Source organism: Emys orbicularis, chromosome 9 (genome assembly GCF_028017835.1).
Source record: "Emys orbicularis isolate rEmyOrb1 chromosome 9, rEmyOrb1.hap1, whole genome shotgun sequence".
Lineage (NCBI taxonomy): Eukaryota > Metazoa > Chordata > Testudines > Emydidae > Emys > Emys orbicularis.
The window spans coordinates 28,974,459-28,997,605 of NC_088691.1; the positions used below are offsets into that span (position 1 = coordinate 28,974,459).

The following is a 23,147-nucleotide window of genomic DNA, read 5'->3' on the forward strand; positions in this document are numbered from 1 at the left end:
CCTGTCTAGGACGAGGGTGGTACTGCCTCTGCGGAGGTTGGGGCTTGAAGGGCTTCCTCTGCGTCACTGGGGTGTGCATCCCCAACGACTTGAGGGTAGCTCGAGAGTCCTTAAGGCTGTGTAGTCTGGCATCCGTTTGGTCCGAAAACAAGCCTGAACCCTCGAACGGAAGGTCTTGGAGGATGTTTTGCACCTCTGGGGGAAGGCCGGAAGCCTGCAGCCATGCCAAGCGTCTCATTACCACTCCTGACGCAACTGTCCTAGCGGCTGCGTCAGCGGAGTCAAGTGAGGCCTGTAAGGAGGTTTTGGCCACCGCCTTCCCTTCGTCTACTAAGGCAGCAAACTCGGGTTGCGAGCCCTGAGGCAAGGCTTCCTTGAACTTGGACACCGATGCCCAGGAGTTGAAATTGTGCCTGTTCAGGATCGCTTGTTGGTTCGCGATCCGCAGCTGGAGGCCTCCGGACGAGTAGACCTTTCTCCCAAATAAGTCCAAGCGTTTTGCCTCCTTGGCCTTGGGGGCCGGGGCCTGTTGGCCATGTCGCGCCCGTTCGTTGACCGCGGAGACGACCAGCGAACATGGGGTTGGGTGGGAGAATAGGAAATCAAACCCCTTGGATGGGGCGAAGTATTTCCTCTCTACGCCCTTTGCCGTAGGCGCCGCGGAGGCTGGTGTTTGCCATACGGTCTTGTAATTAGATTGGACCGTTTTTATGAGCGGGAGCGCAATCCTGGAGGGGCCTTCCGGGCTTAGAATGTCGACCATAGGGTCTTCCTGCTCTACGGTTTCCTCTGCCTGCAACCCCAAATTGAGGGCTACTCGGCGGAGCAGGTCCTGGTGTGCCCGATGGTCAATCAGGGGAGGACCGGACACTGTTGTGCCCGCCACGGCTTCGTCTGGTGAGGAGGAGGAGGTCATGGCCTTTTGTGCGTCCTCTTCCTCCTGTAACTCCTCATCAGCAGGGTGCTCCTCCGGAGTGCGTTCTCTGACGTGGGCCTGAGACGGTGCCGGGCTCGGTGCCGAGTCGGCCCTTTCCCTTTCTGGCGGCCTGGATACCGTGGACTCCCTGCGGGAGGGTGGGCGCCACCGTGGGGAGCGGGACCGGTGTCCTGAGGGGCCCGATCTCGAGGTTCTGGATGGGGGGCCTTGTTGATGGTAGGCCCAAGGGGTCCAGAATGGCCATTGCCCTGGGTGGCCCCACTGTGGTTGCCAAGAGGCTTCGTGCTCCCTACTGGCCTGCGCTCTGTGGGCATATTTGCTGGAATGGCCCGAGTCCACCTCCGAAACTATGGACGGTGATCTAGAGGGCCACGGCGGTGCCGTGGGGCGGTGCCGGTCCGGGGTTGGAGAGCGGTGCCTTTGTGACCAGGACCGGGAGTAGCGCCGTGCCGACCTGGACCTGGACCTGGATCGGTACCGGTGGCCCCGGGACCGGGAGCGGCTGCGGGAGGACGGTCTCAGGGATCGCGCGACCGAAACGTCCCGGTGCCTGCTCGAGCAGGGCTGCTGGGCCGGTGCCTCGCGTCTGCTGGCGGAGCTCGACCGGGATTGGCGCTGCGAACGGTGCCAAGATGGTGACTGTGATGGGCGCATCATCGCCGGCTTGCCTTTGGACGGCAGTCTCGGCGGAATGTCCTTAGCGCGGAGGGTGCCTTCAGCGGACAATTCAATGAGGTCCTTTGCTGCCTCAAATGTGTCCGGGGTGGAGGGCTGTTCCAACAGTTCCTCCAGCCCTTCCTCCTCACTCGACGCGCCTATCCCGGGGCTCGACGGGCCTTTCGGCACCGGAGCCACTGGCACCGGGATCTGTGTTGGGACCGCAACGGCTTTATTGGCACTTGCGGTCTTCGCGGGCGCTACCCTCTTGTGCGGGGAACGTCCTCGGGCCTTGGGTTGGCCCTTCGGCTTAGCCGGCGAAGAGGACCGGTGCCGGGGGTGTTCCCTCCGAGCCGGTGCCATAGGCTTAGGTTGCCCCGCCGGCATCGGATCCCGAACCGATGCCGGGGCACTCCGCACCGAGGTTGACGGTGCCATAGAAGTGGAGGGCTGTAACGCCGACTCCATGAGCAGCTGCTTAAGGCGAAAGTCTCTCTCTTTCTTAGTCCTGGGCTTGAAAGCCTTACAGATCTTGCAGCGCTCCTTTTGGTGTGCTTCCCCCAGGCAACGGAGACACGATTCATGTGGATCACTCAATGGCATAGGCTTGCGGCACGTGGCACAAGCCTTGAAGCCTTGGGCGCGCGGCATGCCCCGCCGCCCAGGGCCGGTGCCGGGGTTAGCCAAACACCTAACACAAAGAGTTTAAGCCTTTGTAAAGAACTGATAACTGCTAGCTTAACACTAACTACTAACTACTAACGAACTGATAACTGTAACACTAATTACTATGCTAAGGGACACTCTCAGATGAGAGACAGAGTTGTTCCAACGTCGCCACGGACAGTAAGAAGGAACTGAGGGAGGGTCGGGCCGGCAGGGATATATATACGCTAGAGCGGGGCGCCGCTCTGGCGGGAGGGGAGACCCTGCAGGCCCGACGGGAGCCGCTGAGGGAAAAAGTTTCCGACGTTCGTGCACGCGGCGCGCGCACACCTAATGTGTAATGGATGTGAACAATCACTCGAAGAAGAATCTATCATTCATTAATTTTGTCTCATTGTATTTGCCATGATAACAAGATGGCTTTTATAGAAGTTATGTCTTCTTTCATGAAAATCTGAAATTTGATCAGTATCAGAGGCAAGACCTGATTTAATTTAAATTAATGAAATTGCTTAAAAACAAATACGCTCTCTGCCCCTCATAAACTCTATCACTGAGACTTAGAGGGGAAAAACAAATACTTTAATAAAACATTTTATTAGTGCATGCAGATTATCAATCTCAAAACCTACTAAAATAGTCTTATTTCAATGTACTTTTTTACTCATTTCAGACAACCGAATAATACAATGTACCTGTGTTTTTATCCATTATTTCTTCTTGATTTTAGGACACATACCCCTCCATGTTCTCATGTTGTATCTTTAAATACTCCATAAATTATATTTAACCATAGTAACAGAAGTTACTGCCTGTTTCTTTATAAAAGGGATAGCTCAACTTCTGGCCATATGTATTACTCAAACCTATAAAATTCAATTTTTACTTTATTTCATTCCAGAAGTCAGAATGCCCTCCCTTTTTAAACACAGGAGACATACTGACCCATTAGCGCTATGCCAGATTAGCTTCATTATTACACATTCACAAAAACCTAACAGCCTTGTTCCAAGTGTTTGGATTAAAAATCTACATCCTTTATAGGATTCCTGTAATGGATAGCTATATCTGGAGAACAGATCTATAATTCTGTACTACACTCAGAAGTGAAAGTAAGCCGGTACGCCCCGGTACGGCATACCAGCAAGAGCCGGTTTGCCGTAGCAGGGGCTGGAACCCCAGGCCCTTTAAATTGCCACCAGAGCCCCACTGCTGGAGCCCTGGGGTAGGGCTGCGGGGCTCTGGGGGCTATTTAAAAAGTCCGGGGCTCCCGCTGCTTCTATCGCCTCGGCCCTTTAAATAGCCGCTGGAGCCCCACTGCCACTACTCCAGGGTTCCGGCGGCCATTTAAAGGGCCGGAGCGGTAGAAGCAGTGGGAGCCCCGAGCCCTTTAAATAGCCCCCAGAGCCCAGGGGTAGCGGGGGGCTCCAGGGGCTATTTAAAGGGCCTGGGGCTACAGCTGCCTCTGCCGCCCTGGTCCTTTAAATAGCCACTGGAGCCCCGCCGCTTCCCCGGCTATTTACAGGGCCGGGGCGGTAGAAGCAGGGGAGCCCCGGGCCCTTTAAATAGCCCCCAGAGCGCCGGGCTGCTGCTGCTACCCGGGGGGGGGGAAATCGACTTACCTTACAGGGTGGGCTGGGGCTGGCTCTGACTCCCTCAGCCACGCCCCTTCCGGACTTACTTTCATCCCTGACTACACTTCTCCCTCAGAAGCCATCATACATTCCAGCCCCCATTAATAGGTAAATTAGTGGGGACACTCCACCCGACCCTCACTATGAAAGTGTGGGTGTGGGAGTGCATTTTATTTTTAGAAATGGAGTTACTGGTTAACAACCACCACAAACAACTTCAGCGTGTGGGGGAGGAGATTGTCCACTTAGAATCCACACATACCTAGGGGAGCACATTGGACTAAGCGGCTACTAGGTCTTGACTCTCCCTAGAGTTACATAAAACCTAAAACCTTATAGAACCTATAAGGTGGCAGTTGAGCAGCCTCTGATGAGATTGGAACCTGATAGGTGGGAGAGGCATGCAAGAAGTCTGGGGACAGCCTGGAACAATAGGTCAAAAATAGTTGTGAACTGCCTATCTTCATTTAAGAATGTTGATATACTGCCAACTATTTCACTGATGATTTTAGAACAGGGGTGGGCAAACTATGGCCTGCGGGCCGCATCCGGCCCATCAGACCTTTTAATCCGGCCCTCGAGCTCCAGCTGGGGAGCAGAGTTGGGAGCTTTCCCCACTCCAGTGCTCCTGCACCCCAAACCCCTCATCCCCACCCCAGTCTGCACCCCCAGCTGGAACCCTCATCCTCCCTGTGCGCCCCAATCCCCTGCCCCTGCTGTCCCTCCATACAATTTCCATACCGAGATGTGGCTCTCAGGCCAAAAAGTTTGCCCACCCCTGTTTTGGGATAAGCATTCAACCAGGATACTCATCTCCTAGTCTCAGGGCTGGTCTACACACAGTTTTTGCACTGATTTGGCTATACTGGCTTAGAAACCAAGCCAATGCAGTTATATCAATATAAAAGTGTTATCTAGCCCTAACAATAAACACTTTTATATTTATAGAACTGCATCCATACTAGGTCATTACACCAATGTAACTGTATAAATTTCTAATCCAACATAGTTAAATCAGTGCCAAAAAAAAAAAAAAAGGAGGTACTGTCTATAAACAAACTGCCTTCTGGGCTTCTTGAAGGCTATAACTGCCAATTGTCCCACTACAGAGTTTCCAAACCCATCAACTTCCACCCCCATCTGCCAACCCCATAACTATAATTCAGTTATGTGTTTTCAATACAAAAATTTGCAAGATACTGAATGCTGAAAGTTCAAGGTCAAAGTAAAGTAAATACTAAAAAAAGCAGGTTGGGGAAATAATGAGGGACTCTATAGAGATGTACAGGAATCTTCGAGGAGGAAAGAAGAGTTAATAAGTGATCCAAAGATTACAGCAAAGAACCATAAACCCGGAGAATCCTAACAGTAATTCAAAATATATATCAACCATTGTGACATTCTATTCAGGTTCATACATGGCACTCATTGCTGTGCAAACATAAAAACCTTCTCCTACTGTTGTTCTTCAAGGTGTTTTGCATGTGTCCATTACATTAAGTGCGTGTACATCCCATGTACCTGTGCCAGAGGATTTCACCTTGCAATACGCAAAGGGGCAGCCATGCCTTCACCCTGGTGTTACTCATGCACCAAGTTGAGACTATTAAGGGGCAGAGCTGCCCTGTGTGTCCTCCAGTTCCTTCGTACCGGACTTTTAGATGATAGACTCCGCTGTATTGCAGAAGGAGGGTGGGTCAGGTAACGGACACATGCAACACATCTCAAGGGTGACAGGTACACCAAGATGAGTAACTGTTTTTTCTTCTTCGAGTAACTGCATATGTCCATTACACCAGATGACTCCCAAGCAGTTTCTGGGGGAGCTAGGAGTCTTAGTGGAAGAGAGAACTCTTTCCTTACGTTAGCATCTTCTCTTGATGTGATTGTAATGTCTAGCAAAAGTGTGGACTGAAGACCATGTTGCCGCTCTATACAGACATCCACGACAGGAACATTTCCCACAAATACCATAGAGACTGTGTGTGCAGAGAGCTTTTCAACAAGCATGATGCCCTGGATCTTGTAGCACATAATTCAGCTAGTGATCCACTTGGAAAGTCGTACTGTTACAGGATGCCTTCTTATTCATTCTGAGTAGGAGACAAACAACTGGGAGGAGACACAAAAGGCTTTGTTCTTTTCAGATAAAAAGCTTGTGCTCAGCAAACATCCAGAGTGCAGAGCTTTTGCTCATCTTTTTGAGTATGAGGCCCTGCAAAGAAGATTGGTAAATATATATAGATAGGTTGGGGTGGAATCAGATACTACTTTGGAGAGAAACTTAGGTTTAGCCTAAACTGTACAGCATTCTTGTAAAAAAACTATATGGACAGTCACTAGAGCAGGAATCGGCAATCTTTGGCCCGCGGCCCGCCATGGTAAGTACCCTGGCGGGCCGCAGGCCAAAGGTTGCTGATCCCTGCACTAGAACATGTAATTCCCCCATTCTTTTTGCTGAGGCAATGGCTATTAGATAAGCCACCTTTGCAGAAAGGTGTAACAAATGGTAATTAACAGTTCGAAAGGGAGCCCATAAGGGCTAATAACACTAAGTTCAAATCCCAGTATGGAGTGGGGTCCCTGATAGGAGGGAACAATCTTTCTAGGCCTTTAAGAAACCGTTAAGGTGGTCATAAGGTTGGAGAACGCAGTCCCATGACGTGAGGGTGAAACTCCAAAATTGTGATCAGGGTGCACTTTTATATAGAGCTGATCACCAAAACTGACTCTTAAGTGTAAGAAATAATCAAAAATCTTTTGAATGGTAGATTGCATAGGAGACCCAGGGGATATTTATTTTGTAATTAAATGCCCCAGGTCTAGCCCATGTCAGCTGGCTCAGGCTTGCGGCACTCAGGCTGCGGGCTATAAAACTGCAGTGTAGACGTTCAGGCTTGGGCTGTAGCCCAGGCTTTGTGACTCTGCAAGGGGGGGAGGGTCCCAGGGTCCAGCCTGGACCCAAAACATCTACCCCACAATTTTACAGCCCCACAGCCCGAGCCCTGTGAGCCTGAGTCAGCTGATATAGGCCAACCACAGGTGTTTAATTGCAGTGTAGGCATACCCACCCAGATAAAGAAATGTTTCTATTTACTAAGGTACGTGGCACTTGTGGATGGTTTCCTACTTTTTAAGTAGGACTAACTAAAACGTGCACATTCACTGCAATCTCCACTGAAGGAACAAACAGACAGTATGCTCCGATCGACCACGGGTGGTAGGAAGGACCTGAAGGATGAGCAGGACGGCTCCACCCCTTTATAGCCTCGGCTCGGAGCAAAGGAACATCAGTGAGCAGACATGGCCACCGCTAGAGAAAACTCTGGCACCATTGCATGAGATGCACACATCCGTGGTGTAATGGACATATGCCATCACTCTAATAACTTTGCATACAGAGCATGTGATTGTTCAGTCAAGAATTGGTCAAATCAAAAAAATTTCACTGGAACACTTAAAAGCATTTCTCTTCAGTGAGGGTTATATTCATGCCACTGTACAGAGATGTAAGGCTGAACTACACTTACATATCCAGCTAACTCAGCCACATAGGGTAAGTTTTTAAGACCAGAAAGAATGAACAGAGAATAGGTTTTCAGGTAGGATGAGGACAAATCCCATGGGTACACTTTGGCCAAAATTTTCGAACCTGAATGTTTAAAGGTAGGCAATTCAGTCCATAGCTAGGCAAGGCCACAAGTGCCCTGATTTTTGAAGGTGCTGAGCACCCATAATTCATTAACTCTGTGCCATCCACTCCCAGTCTCCTCTCCTCATAGGAGACTTGTCAGGAATGTGTCGAGGAGGCCCTCTGGCAATCTCCAGCCAGCAGAGCAGCCCCCCTGGGGCCACTGCATCCAAAGCGTGTAACAGCAGTCCTGAGGCTGCTCTTATTGATGCCAAAGGAGGACAAAGGTGGCTTTAATCCATATTTGCTTTCCCACATGGGGTCCTGAGCTTGAAGATCTGACTATATATGTCATTTCCATTTCTCCTTCTGAAGACTTGTTACAGATGGAAACCTAAAACCATACTGAAAGACTTGTGAATATTCTTTTAGAATGAGTGCAATTTATGCATCATGCCATTCAATTAAAATGCAAGCAAGAAACCAAGTATGTAGGAGTTACTTCAAAATGAACCCTAGTATCTGCCACAGAAAATCCTAGTTTAAAAGCTGATGAAGTGGCTAGTGTTAAAGCTGTATATCATAAGAAAAAATTAGTTGTTTAGATGAAACTACATTTCTCACCTCAATTCCCAGGGTTTGTTTTCCATACCAGGTCCTCCACACGTGCACATACAAACTTGCCACTTGTGTACACAAATGACAGAAGCATCAGCATATATAATCCACGCATTGAATTTCTAACAGTTTTATTTCTTTTCTTCTGTAAATTGCCAATTACTTATATTTATTGTTAAAACTCTCAAAGGAAACAGATCTCACAGGAAGCACCAATATGATTTCCTATCTACAGCAACAGGTATGGAAAAAGACTGTGGTTTTGACTCTAGAACAGTTCCTCAGAAGGGCCTGTGGATACTATTACAGATAGCAGAAAGTCAAATGACATAAGTCTACAAGGAAACTTCACAACAACATTTTCTATTTTTGCTTTCCTTCCTCATTTTTTATCAGTAAGAGATTGTTGTTTTTTAAAGGTGATCTACCAAGTATGTGTGTGTGTGTGTATACGGGCAAGTATCCTTTTTGTGATTATTTCTTTTAATTTATAATGACATGAAGAGGAACCCATCTGCTACTCGGGGCACCTTTCACAAACAAACAATGCATTAGGGTTTTTTGCTTTCTTTTAAATAAAAATTTTCTGTCTGAGACACACGAGGAGCGTCAATTCTTCTCTGTCCTGGGAGGTCTCCTCGGAGGACAGATGCAGATTGTAAACTTTTCTTATCCCTTAACTGAAGGGATCGGGTGTTGGATGTTTAATATATTACCTCCCAAGTGTTTCAGATATTTGAATTAAACAGATGTTATATATAGCCTACTATTTTTCTTGATTGCAAAGTCATTTTTTTTCTTTAGAGATAAACTGAGGGTTTGTCCACACATAGACTTGTTCCTGAATAATCAGGAACAACTCCATGTGGAGACAACCCGTAAATTTAAAGGCTGCCAGAAATACCACTTCAAATGAAGTTCAACTGTACACCCTAAATACCTATCTAACACTGTACAGCTTTCTATTTTTCTCCAATTTCTCTCTACACAACTCTATTTAGAACCCTTCCCTAGATTATTCTGAATCACAACACAAAATTAGATATTTTGTTTTCCTACCACATGTTCAGAAAAATACAAATTATTTTGTCCTTTTCTTGGATCTCATTAGAATACAATTTGCCTTGTGCAAATTGAGAGATTATGTGAAAGATGGGAAACTGCTGTCATTCATTAGACTAGTAAACCTGCAACAGTCAAAAATGTACTGATTCAGGCTATTTAACAACACAAATTAATATCAAGATAGTTAACCAAGATTACTAAACTGCATTCTTGGCACACACATTATTGTATTTCCAGAGCAGATTTACAGTTACTACATAAGCTAAAAAAGTTATGGATCTACATCAGCACATTTTAGTTCCTGTACATGACAAGCTAATCTACAATCTAAGATTTCATTTCATGTAAATTAAAATGATATAAAGCAAAATAAATAAAAACAGAAGTATATTTCAAAGCTTATTTAAAGGATTATCTAAGATTTAGGAGAACAAGAACATTCTAAAATTAGTTTAAAAGTAATGTAAACTGTAGGTAAAAAGTTTCATTTTGAGAGAGCTCACTTGGAGCGGTCTTCATTGCTCTTTCCATTAGCAGGGCTTTTTTTTTTTTTTTTTTTAAAATGAAAACAAAGTCTCAGGCCTGGTCTACACTAGGCGTTTATGTCGAATTTAGCGCCGTTAAATCGAATTAACCCTGCACCCGTCCACACCACGAAGCTATTTAGTTCGACATAGAGGTCTCTTAAATTCGACTTCTGTACTCCTCCCCAACGAGGGGAGTAGCGCTAAATTCGACATGGCCATGTCGAATTAGGCTAGGTCTGGATGGAAATCGACGGTAATAGCTCCGGGAGCTATCCCACAGTGCACCACTCTGTTGACGCTCTGGACAGCAGTCCGAGCTTGGATGCTCTGACCAGCCACACAGGAAAAGCCCCGGGAAAATTTGAATTCCTTTTCCTGTCTGGGCAGTTTGAATCTCATTTCCTGTTTGGACATCGTGGCGAGCTCAGCAGCACTGGCAACGATGCAGAGCTCTCCAGCAGAGATGGCCGTGCAATCCCAGAATAGAAAGAGGGCCCCAGCATGGACTGATCGGGAAGTCTTGGATCTGATCTCTGTGTGGGGCGATGAGTCCGTGCTTTCCGAGCTGCGCTCCAAAAGACGGAACGCAAAGATCTATGAGAAGATCTCTAAAGCCATGGCAGAGAGAGGATACAGCCGGGATGCAACGCAGTGCCGCGTGAAAATCAAGGAGCTGAGACAAGGCTACCAGAAGACCAAAGAGGCAAACGGACGATCCGGATCCCAGCCCCAGACATCCTGTTTCTACGAGGCACTGCATTCCATCCTAGGTGCGGCTGCCACCACTACCCCACCACTGACCGTGGACTCTGAGGATGGGATATTGTCCACGGCCGGTTCCTCGGACATGTTAGCGGACGGGGAAGATGAGGAAGGAGATGAGGAGGACGAGGCAGTCGACAGCGCTTACCAAGCTGATTTCCCCGACAGCCAGGAGCTCTTCATCACCCTTACAGAGATCCCCTACCAACCCTCCCCAGCATTTAACCCGGACACAGATTCAGGGGAAGGATCAAGCAGTAAGTGTTTTAAACATCTAAACATTTATTTTTAACAAAACTGGAATATTAAGAATAAGAACAATGTGTTCTTCATGATTTCTTTACCCTGGGCGCTTAAGTATTCAGTTCCAATTATTTAAAAAAAATCTAACAGTGTCCGGTTGTGCATGATTCTGCTGCCCAAGCTGCTCCACTCTTTAGTCCCTGCCACTGCAGCTATATTAAAATGCGGTCTATATGTCCGGGGATAGAGCTGAAATCCTCCACGGACATCTCGAGGAAGCTCTCCTGGAGGTAATGGGAAAGCCTGTTCATCAGGTTCCTGGGGAGAGCGGCCTTATTGGGTCCTCCGAAGTAGGAGACGTTCCCGCGCCAGGAGATCCTCAAGTACTCCGGGATCATTGCCTTGCACAGCATGGCGGCATAGGGCCCTGGTCTTTGCAAGCTTTCCCGAAGCATCCTTTCCTTATCGCTGTCCGAGATCCTCATTATTGTTGTGTCGCTCATGATGACCTGCTTTGAATTAGGTAGGGGACTGTTAGTAGTGGGACTGCTTGCAAGTTCCTTTACAGAACTGTAACCGCTGGTTTACAGCCACGCGGTGGAGGCGGGAGAGGGGCAACATACAGGGATCTTTCCCTGGGACATCCGCGAGGGGGTGGGACAGGGCCAGAGTTCATGCTTGGCCGATTGCTGGCAGCAGAGACTGGCATTGCTTTCAATGTGAAAGGAGGCCAGTGGTACTACTAAAGTTTTAAGCAGCCACAAGTCTACGGCTTACCATGTCTGCCTGCTACAGAAATTCCGGTGTCCTGCCCCACTTCCCAGATCGGCAGTGCAAGACCCCAGGCACTGAAGGCGAGGTCCGAAAATTCGACCTTGTCCTGAGTGCGCATGTGATAGGTGCGGTGCATGGTCTTGTTCACAGAGAAAGACTATGTTCTTTGTTCACAACTACATTTATGTTTCGGAGGAATTCACTACCTTTTTCTCATTCCCACAGCCACATCTGCAACTGTCTCCCAACCCAGCCTGGCATCACACTCCCAGAGGCTAGCGCACATTAGGCGGAGGAAGAAGAAGACGCGAGAGGACATGTTCTCAGAACTAATGGGCTGCTCCCGAGCCCAGGCAGCACAGCAGAACCATTGGAGGGAGAATTTGTCCCAAATGCACCGGACACACATGGAACGTGAGGAGAGGTGGCGGCAGGAAGACCAGCAGGCGACTCAAACGCTGCTTGGACTTCTGAGGGAGCAAACGGACACGCTCCGGCGCCTTGTTGATGTTCTGCAGGAACGGAGGCAGGAGGACAGAGCCCCGCTGCAGTCTATCAGTAACCGCACTCCCCCGCCACCAAGTCCCATACCCCCCTCGCCCAAAGTCCAAAGAAGGAGGGGCGGCAGAGTCCGTGAAAACTCTCACTCGACCCCTGCAGACTGCTCAAGCACCAGAAGGCTGTCATTCCCCAAAATTTGAAAAGTCCTTTCCTGCCCGCCTCACCCAAGCCCCCGTCCAAGTTTCACCCCCCAGTTTCATGTGTGGTTGTTAATAAAAAATACGTTTCTGTTCATTTCTGTTTCAATCATGTTCTTTTGTGGGAGAGTCTGTCTCAAGGGGGGGGAAGGGGCTTGGTAATTGGACAGGACAGTCACCTTTAGCAGGGTACAGAGGCGGGGGCAGGTCCAGAAGCAGGGCACATACACAGTGCAGTGACTAGTTACCCTGGTCAATCTGGGAGGTGGTTTTCATGTTCTGTGCGTGGGGGGGGGGGGGGGTTGCTCTGTGACTTTGTGGCGGGGGAGGGCAGTTACAGATCTTATGCAGCGGTTCTTGTCCTGGATCACAGAGCCACGCAGCAGGGGATCTGTAACCCTCCTCCCCCTGCCATAAAGTCACATAGCCCCCACATACACGCAGTCCCGCTCAGGAGGTCTGGCAGGCTCCGTTGAAACAACCAGTCCGCCACTGCGAATCCTGTCATTCCTGGAGTTTAGAAGGATCATTTGCATCAGTACACTACACCCGCTCCCCACCACAGTCTGCGTCCCAGGTTTAAAACATTCCCGCGAAAACAGTAATCAAGACAACGGTGTTCATTAACAAAATAAAACTGATTTTATTTTTTTTGGAAGGGGGTGGAGGGGGTCTGTAACTGGAGAGGATAGTCAACGTTAACTGGGTAAAGAAACGGGGGCAGGTTCAGCTTCTCTGTACAGAAACTTAAAAGTCACTGGTTACCCTGCTCACTGTGGAACCTAGCTTTCAAAGCCTCCCGGATGCACAGCGCGTCCCACTGGGCTCTTCTAATCGCCCGGCTGTCTGGCTGGGCGTAATCAGATGCCAGGCTATTTGCCTCAACCTCCCACCCCGCCATAAAGGTCTCCCCCTTGCTCTCACAGAGATTGTGGAGCACACAGCAAGCTGCTATAACAATGGGGATATTGGTTTCGCTGAGATCACAGCGAGTCAGTAAGCTTCTCCATCTCCCCTTGAGACGGTCAAAAGCACACTCCACCACCATTCTGCACTTGCTCAGCCGGTAGTTGAACAGTTCTTTTTCAGTGTCCAGGGCGCCAGTATAGGGCTTCATGAGCCAGGGCATTAGCGGGTAGGCTGGGTCCCCAAGGATCACTGTAGGCATCTCCACATCCCCAAGACTTATTTTGTGGTCCGGGAAGTAAATACCTTCCTGCAGCCGTCTAAACAGACCAGAGTTCCTGAACACGCGAGCGTCATGAACCTTGCCCGGCCACCCGACGTTGATGTTTGTAAAACGTCCCCGATGGTCCACCAGTGCTTGCAGCACCATTGAAAAGTAGCCCTTTCTGTTAATGTACTGGCTGGCCTGGTGCTCCGGTCCCAGGATAGGGATGTGAGTTCCATCTATAGCCCCACCGCAGTTTGGGAATCCCATCGCGGCGAAGCCATCTATGATGACCTCCACGTTTCCCAGGGTCACTACCTTTGAGAGCAGTACCTTAACGATTGCGTTGGCTACTTGCATCACAACAACCCCCACGGTAGATTTGCCCACGCCAAAGTGGTTCGCGACAGACCGATAGCTGTCCGGCGTTGCAAGCTTCCAGAGGGCTATGGCCACTCGCTTCTGGACAGTCAGGGCTGCTCGCATCCGGGTGTCATTGCGCTTCAGGGCAGGGGACAGCAACTCACAAAGTTCAAGGAAAGTCCCCTTCCGCATGCAAAAGTTTCGCAGCCACTGGGATTCATCCCAGACCTGAAGCACTATGCGGTCCCACCAGTCCGTGCTTGTTTCCCGTGCCCAGAATCGCCGTTCCACAACATCCACATGACCCATTGTCACCGTGATGTCCTCGGCGCTGGGTCCCGTGCTTTCTGACAGGCCTGTGCTACTCTCAGACTTCAGGCCCTCACCGCGGTGCCGTAGCCTCCTCGCCTGGTTTATCTGCATCTGCCTCTGGTAAAGGTGGATGATAACCTGCGAGGCGTTGACAACGGCCACAACTGCAGCGATGGTCGCAGCGGGATCCATGCTCGCAGTGCTGTGGCGTCTGCGCTGGCACTGACCGGAAAATTGCGCGAACTGATTTCCCGCCGGCGCTTTCAGGGAGGGAGGGAGGGCGGTAGTGACGGACGGATGACGACAATTACCCAAATGCACCCTCGACCCTTTTTTTTTACCCAGAAGGCATTGGCGGCTCGACCCAGAATTCCAATGGGCAGCGGGGACTGCGGTAACTGTGGGATAGCTGCCCACAGTGCACCGCTTCCAATGTCGACACTTTCCCCGTTAGTGTGGACTCACAAAGTCGAATTACTGTCCTTAGTGTGGACACACACGTTCGACTTTGCAATATCGATTCTACATTTTCTATTTAAGAGAAACCGAACTACCCTCGTAGTGTAGACATACCCTTATTCTGCATTTCTAAAGAGCTGTGCTGAGCTATTTTTCACTCCACTGGGTTTCCCAGTTGCTCTTTGTGACATCAGTCTGTCACTAGAGTTATTCTACCATTGAAAATATACTGCATTCTGACTTAGAGGAAGGACTGCTAATAGCGACTTTAAAGTATCTTACTATTACATTGTTTCTGAAACTGACTGCTGTAAATTATGCAAACTGCTGTAAAACAAATTAGCTTCTCTGTACAAAGCAGTAATGAAAGCCAAAGAAGGGACATACAGACAAGTTAAACCTACAGTATAAAAGAACCCCTCAACTTTCTACCCCTGATGAAGTAGCCTATCAGAAGACAGAGATCTTGCCATGGGCCCCAAACCCACTTTTTTTTTTTTTTTTTTAATATATATATATATATATATATAAAAAACATGAGTTTTTTGATTAGATGGGAAGTGAATGCCAGAGCCAAGCACCTCACCACCAACCTTGTGATGCTTAACTCTAGGGACTGTAACTCCATTCTTCACAGTGGTACATGAGGAAAACAATGGTTTCTGAGGCCATTACACAAAACTAATCCATCCTGACATTGTATTTATGGAACACGACTATTCCCCAGGAAAATAATGCCAGAGAATATGTGCACATTCCAGCAGTAGGAAATCAGGAGAAGAACTACTTCCGTTTTGGTTTCATTCAGAGAATTATTTTTTAAAAATATGTACATACACGTGCACACATGCAGTCAGCGTCAGCTCAGGAGACCGAGGACTTCTCTACACTACAGTGTTAGCTAGAAATATAACTTGAGTGCTGCCCCTAATCAGATTCCCACTCATGCACAAAAATCTCCAGCTCAAGCGCTGCCTGGCCCATCAGAGAGCATGTGAATTGTTAATCATGCCTATTATGGTAGTGCCAACCAACCATGAACGGGGCCCCATTGTTGTAGGCACTGTACAAAATACAGAGTAGTACATGGCTCCTTTCCCCGAGAGCTTACAAAAAAGCTTGAGTCCTGCTAATGATGCAGCTACTCTGTGCTGCTCATACTACCACTTGGTGCTGCTCAGATGTTGTTTTGCAGTGTTACCATGCTCATTTGAACTAAGCAAACTCGAGAGTAGTTAACTGAAGTGTAGATAACTCAGGCTAACATTGCAGTGAAGACAAACCTTGAAGCAAAAACATTCTTGTGACAAGAGTAGTAAAGAGATGAAACATGTGTTTATGAAGCCATGTCTGAGATAAATGGGCTGTGGAAATTTCCTCCTGTAGGTGCTAGCAGCCACTACAGAAATGAGCCAGCTCAATTTTGAGTTAATTAAATACTTACTCTATGTGGGAACACTGGATGCAGTCAAATTGGATGGGTCATTAACAGCAAACAGGCAAATACTTACTTGTCTTTTATAAAAAGTGAGGGATGGGGAGAAAATTAAGTTAACCGTCCTTTCTGGTTTGACAGACAACTTTTTAACTGTGCACTCTCACATCCCTGACCATCCTATTACATCCCCAAAGCACCTTTATAGCCTCATACGGTATCTTTTCTACATTTCTAGTATGAGCTATGTTCCTATATAAAGTACCCTTGATACTATCCCATACTCTCCATATTGTGGTACTCCACAACATGTGCAACCATTATCCACCCACACCAGAACACACTCTCCTCCAGATTGCTCTCCCTTTGTATCATTATCTCATCTCTTATCCTTCATATATTGGCTAAGAACGATTACTCTCATATCTTACCTTCTCACTAACGAGATCACAACATATCTATCTTACCCTCTATGTACATTCTATAAACACCCACCCTTCCAACCACTATTTCACTGTGAACCACAATACATCCCATCGCCTGAACATTTCGAAGTCTAAAACATTTCGAAGTGACATTTTTCTAGAGGTCATTAAAAAAAAATTCTAATGTTTTTCCATGCCTTTACTTGGCCCATTTGCTGCTTCAAGTGAAATGTACTTACTGCTCTTTTTCTGGAACACCCTGTAATCCAAGGCACAGTAAGGTTTCCTGAAATCTGTGGAAGCAAAAAAACCAATTATCAATAATGCACATGCTCAGACTGCTGGTATGGCAAATAATACTATGCATACAGCTTTTGCATGACTTGTGCAAAATAATCCAGCTTCAAGAGTGTGTATTCATTGTGATAAGTGTCTATCCAGATCTCAATACGCTTCCTTCCTGCTTAAGAAAAACGTTTGCAAGATTTTCATAGGCGGGGCGGCTCTATGTTTTTTGCCTCCCCAAGCACAGCTGTCAGGCGGCTTTCGGCAGCACGCCTGCGGGCGGTCCGCTGGTCACACAGATTTGGCAGCATGCTTGCGGGAGGTCCGCCGGTGCCGTGCCTTCAGCGTCCCCGCCGCTGAATTGTCGCCGAAGCCGCAGGACCGGCGGACCTCCTGCAGGCATGCCGCCGAACGCAGCCAGACTGCCGCCCTCACAGCGACCGGCAGGCCGCCCCCGGCACGCGCTTGCTGCGCTGGTGCCTGGAGCCGCCCCTGTTCATAGGGGGCCAAATTCTGTTTGTGTTATTGATGTGAGTAGCCTGATTACTGTGGGACTTCTCTGACGAGCTAGGTGAGCAGAGTTGCTCTCATTGACCTAAAGTTTCAGGACTGACTTTGTACTATATTATAGTAACACCAGTCCTTAAACAATTTTTTTTTTACATGTTGTGGAAATCAAAACATTTACAGAGCTCTTACTGAAAGAGTATCAAATTTATTCTGTAGCACTGGCCAAAATACAGTTTTTTATTATAGTCTGTGGAACAGAACTACTAAATTAGGATAATATCCTAAATCAGCCAGCCAATCTCCCATTAATAAAAACGACCACAATACTGAGTGCTGCTGACTACCTACTACTATCATTGAGTTACAAAGGTTTAGCACCTCTTTGGATCAGGCCCAGTGGGAGATTTGCACAAAGACTATGGGTAGAATATGGTCCTTAGTAATAACTATTGTTTTAGAGCCAATTTGCTTAGTCAGAAGTAACACCTCAACAAGATGAAAGTAAAAGTCAAAATTTGGAAAATAGTTGCTTCAAGCTAGACAAAGTTACACCGACACATTCAGAGGGTTGTATCTTCGCAACCATGAAGCCTAGAAATTTGAAATGAAAACTTGAATTCTATATCATTTGAGTTTGTCATAGGCCCATCAAGCAGGCTGGATCTGGCTCATGGGCCAAGTGCACGAAACCACTCACTGCCAAAACATACCTTCCAATTGTATCTGTTTATGTGTACTGCTTTTCATGTAATGTGCCAGGGACATTAATAAATAAACCAGATTCAAAACAGTTGGTTTTCAGCATCAAACTTTTCTAGATAGCAGAATTTGCATTTTAGAGTAATAAGTGATAATTTTCAGGGGATCTCTCTTCTTGATCACCACAGATTCCCACCCTTCCAAAGAGGTATTTGCTTACATAAACCTGAAGTGTACTTCTTTCTCTCTCGGACTCAAACATGCAGGGTATGAAATAACATTCTAGGCTGGTTTTGGATTCTGGTACAAGCATTTTTTATGCACAACAGAAACTGAAGAGACTCTCAAACAGTTTAATAAAAGGAAGAAAAGAAAGCCATCATAGATTTAACTCACCTATTTCAAAATATGGTAAATATAATACTTCCCTCTTTGAATTATATTCATCATTAAAAACATTTACTAATTTCTGAACAAATGCATATCCAAAACTATAATTATATCTTCCACAGCTAAAAGTTGTCCTTTATACTTGCTACCTAAGACACTTTTGTACAGAAAATACCCTTTAAGAGTTTCCAAACTTCCTGTTTAGCGAGCCATCTTCTAGCTCAGTGGTTCCCAAACTTTAACAACCTGTGAACCCCTTTCACTAAAATGTCAAGTCTCACGAACCCCCTCCTAAAAATGAATATTTCCAGGGATTTTCTCCTTTACCTGAGTATAAATTATAAAAGCAGTGATCTTGGAAGTGTAAAATTTGTTTTTATGACATGCTTATTACACACTATTTATTAATTTTTATCATTACAGTATTTTTATTACATTATGAAAACGGCAACACTCTTCCAAGATCTCACTTTTGTAGCTTGTATCACTTTGAATAAGCCTGTTATAAGACAAGGCTCCTATGCTTCATCAAGGAGTATCAGATGTGTGACAGTGCGAAGGTATTTAAGAAGCCAACTTAAAGAGTTCTTCCTACACAAGCATTCAGGACTTGAGCAGTCCAGGCAAACAACGCACGTTACAACAAAGCTTAAACTTGTTCTTCATAATAATTTTAAAAAACAATACTAGCTGCCTATTTACTTTAAAAAACAGCAAAAAATATCCACCTCCCTTTCCATTTCTTATAAGGAGTTTTGAAGTTTAAATCTCCTCAGTGTGATAGATGTGCTTGCTTTGATCTGCTTAGCTCTTGGAAGTCCAGGGGCTCCAGGCTGCTGGCCCCATGCTGCCCAGGGGCCCTAGGGACAGCTCTGTCCGCCATTAGGGAATTTTTTCACGGGAACCCCCTGTAACAGTTTGCAAACCCCCAGTGGTTCACGAACCCCAGTTTGGGAAACACTGTTCTAGCTTGATCAGGATGCCCTCTCACGTTGGACCACAAAGGAATAGGGTTGCCAACTTTGTCATATTTAAAAAATGGACACTCCTGCAGGAGTGCTGGAACCCCCCTGCCACCTCTTCCCCATAAGGTCCCACCCGTCCCGTCTCTTCCCCCAAGGCCTTGCCCCCATTCACGCTCTTCCCTCCGAAAGGGACTCACCTGCAGAGCCAGGGCTGGGACCTGCAGCTGCCCAACACAGGTAGGAGGCGGCCCTGGCTGAGTAGGGGCTGGTGCAGGTGATGACCCAATGCCTCCCCATCTGCAGTAACTGGACTTTGGTTACTGCAGATCTGACTGGACACTGAGGAGGTCCGCTTTTCAACCGGACTTTCCGGTCAAAACCCGGACACCTGGCCACCCAAGGCACTGGTTCTCAAACTTTTCTACTGGTGACCCCTTTCACATAGCAAGCCTCTCAATGCGACCCCCCCTTATAAATTAAAAACACTTTTTATATATTTAACACTATTATAAATGCTGGAGGCAAAGTGGGGCTTGGGCTAGAAGCTGACAGCTCATGACCCCCCCGTAATAACCTTGTGACCCCCTGAGGGGTCCTGACCCCCAGTTTGAGAACCCCTGCTATAAGGGGAGGGAAACAGGAAAGTCAACATCACCAGTGTTTTTGTCAAAATACCATTCTGTGGTTGCTGCAGGCACACATTGTCCTTTTCATAGTTTCATAGATTCTAAGGCCAGAAGGGGTCATTGTGAACATCTAGTCTAACCTCCTGTATAGCACAGGCCATAGAACTTCCCCAAAATAATTCCCAGAGTGTATCTCTTAAAAAAATAAATCTTGATTTAAAAATTGTCAGTGATGGAGAATCTACCGCAATCCTTGGTAAATTGTATCAAATGATTACTTACTCTCACCATTATGAAAGGTAAAGGCAATGTTTGTATTTACATAGTATCTGCAGTTTATTAGGCAGAGTTTTCAATTACAAAACAAGAAAAAAAAAATCAAGAATTTAAAGATACTATGTATATTGTTAACATTTGTCCACCAATTCATTTTAACATACTTTTAAGAAACTAAACCAAACTGTTACACTGCTTATGTGACTCACATTAATTTTTAGGGGCTGGACTGCAATACTCATACTCAAGAAGAACAGTATCTAGCTCCTTGTGCAATCACACTGGATTTAAATGGGACTATTCAATTTGAGTAAGAGTATCAGAACCTGGCCCTACATTAACACAGTAATTCAAATACACAAACACACAAAAGCTGATATTTACAAAGAATTGTCTTAATTGACATAAATCACGTTAGACAATAAAAGGCCCCACATCATACTTAAAAAAAAAAAAAAAAAAAAAAAAAGTAAAACAAGCACCATTCTCTACTACAGGTGGTGGTAGCAATTTCTACATCTGTTAGTCTATTATTAATTTCAGATAAATCTAGAATTTCTATCTTGACATTTTCATGTGTTCAACAACTCTTCATAAGAGAAACAAAGTAGGACAAGTTCCTTTTTTCAAAAAGAATGTAGAAAAAACATAACCCATAATTGCCATATCACTAAATAAACTAATGGCTTTATAACTAACATTTTAAAAAGGTATCCCAGCCCTCGTCTGTACCTGGCTGCAATGTTTTACTTTTTCATGTACAAAATAAGGGCAAATTACAGACAGCACAGTACAGTATTAACAATAATGTTTCCAAACAGGGAAAGCTAATGTATTAAACAAAAAAGTACCTCATGTTCATTTAAATTTAACTAAAATGAAATCCTAATATTTTCTACAAAGAAGCTTAAATACATAATTTCACTTTACCTTCCCCCCCCCCCACAAAAAAAGAAAAGACAGACATTAATTTAGCCCTGCAAGTCATGCAACTTGGTAAAATTGCCTTGCTCCATGATTAAAAAAGTCTTAAGACACTGATTATTCATTTTTAATAGTTTGAACAGAAAATTGCTGATGAATAAATAACTGGATAAATAATTCCAAAGAACCCCTTTGTGTCATGAAAATTGATTATTAAATTTGTTCTTGTGTTAGATTAACATAAATTTGATTAAATGATTTCAATTGGGGAGGTTATGACTAATTGCTAATGTTTAACAGTAATGAATTCATCAGGACACAAATCATCACTTCTTGCTCTTAATCACTATCTGTTATAATAACTGAGCATTCAAACAATTCAGTAACTCAAGCTTCATAAATTTCTGAATCCGAAGGATTTCCCAGGAATTTAAGAATAAGGATATTCATTCCCAGGTTGATGAATTAAATTATACTACACTCGAGCAATAATATGAACAGTAAATGACAGCATATGCTAGAGTGTCAGACCACTAAAATCTAAAAGCTTTTTCTTTTTTCCCAGGTTCTTTCTAATGCCTCTCCAAAAGAGCAATAAAAGCCGACACTGAAAAACCATTACCAAATATTCTTTATGTTCCCACAAGCTCTTAATATGTAAAAGCATAGTATGTCACAAATATTCATGGCAGTAGATTCTCTTAATGGGATACCATCCTGGCTCTTAGCCAAAAAGCCAGCCTATCTTGACAGTTTTCTCATTATGAAATTATTGCCCTCAAGAAACACCCTATGTGGGGAAAGGGTCAGAGATGGAATTGGTTATTGGCTTGTTGGGGTGCTCTACTATATAATAATGCATTTGATTTTGAAGGATGATCAGAGCTTTAGACACGTGTCTTTTTGTTTTAGGTATTAAAAACAAATCAAATTTAAAAGTGGATCCTTGCCACATACAAAAATGTATATAAGAAAATAATCAACACAACTTAACTTATGCACTACAGTAATTTAAGTGGTAAATATTCTAGAAGCCCCACTTGAGGAAGTGATAGGCTGCTTGCGACTCAGGAACCTCTTGGTGCCAAATGGCAGAAGGCATAGGGCTTAATATGGTTTGGGATCCCCTGGGTCTAGTACCTACATACTTATTTCAAAGAGTGTCATTTAAGGTCTCTACTGAAAGCCTCTTTCACAATGATCATCACTGAAAAGTGTATGTACAGTAATATGTATGGAGTTATGTATATATGCTGAAAACTGTTTTTAAGGCACACAAGACAGGTCACCAGAAGGTGATAAACTGGTTCTGTTCAGGCAAGAGATAAGAGACACTTATCTTCGTGGGACACATTTGTGTGTCTTACAATAGAAGTCTGATGGAACATGGTATCACCAGCTAATCAAGATTGCAAAGTTTACAAGAGACCACAAAAACTACAGGAAGAAATACACGACAGCAGGGTTTCCAGTTTATGACTAAGAACAAAGAATTAGTTTGGTATATCAGAAGAATGCAAGGAGTCATGATAATTTTCACCTAGTGAGTACGCTGACAGTGGGCTTGCTTCATGAACAAAAAAAAAAAACACAACCCTGGCTGTAATACACTGGAAGGATGTTGGGTGAGCTTTTGCTCTTATGACACAATGTCTTATTAGTTAAGTTTAGGCTCTAGTAGGCAATTTTATTTTATATGTAACCCTCTGTTTCCAGTATTTGTGCTTGCTATCATTGGAATCTCTGTTCTTTGTTAAATAAACTTACACTTGCTTTCTATTAGCATTGGAGTGAATTAGCCTGCTGCCTTGGACTGAGCTGGCAACCTGCTAGGCAGCATCACAGGGGGAACAGCTGTTGTGTTTTTTATTTTGTTTTTTTGTTTTTTTCATGGTGCCTTTGACCCTGCGCCCATTAATTAACCCTAGATCAGACGGATGTATTAGTGTGTAATAGGGATATAAATATCATTTAAAAAGTTAACCAGTTAAACCATTAAAATTATATTGTTTAACTGGTTAACCGATTAAAGGGAGAGGGGCCGGGGGCCCCTGCTCCAGCTGGTTGGTGCAGCTCAGGGCTGCTGCTGGGGCTG

The 23,147-nt window shown here is 45.6% G+C and overlaps 1 protein-coding gene across 1 annotated transcript in view; it reads right to left on the minus strand.

The window, feature by feature from the left end:
- HDX (highly divergent homeobox) overlaps window positions 1-23,147 on the minus strand; it is a 97,319-nt gene that overhangs the window by 44,525 nt on the left and 29,647 nt on the right. The window contains exon 5 of the mRNA XM_065411143.1: window positions 16,617-16,670. Coding sequence (XP_065267215.1) covers window positions 16,617-16,670 — 54 coding nt within the window. The remainder of the gene's footprint in view (window positions 1-16,616; window positions 16,671-23,147) is intronic.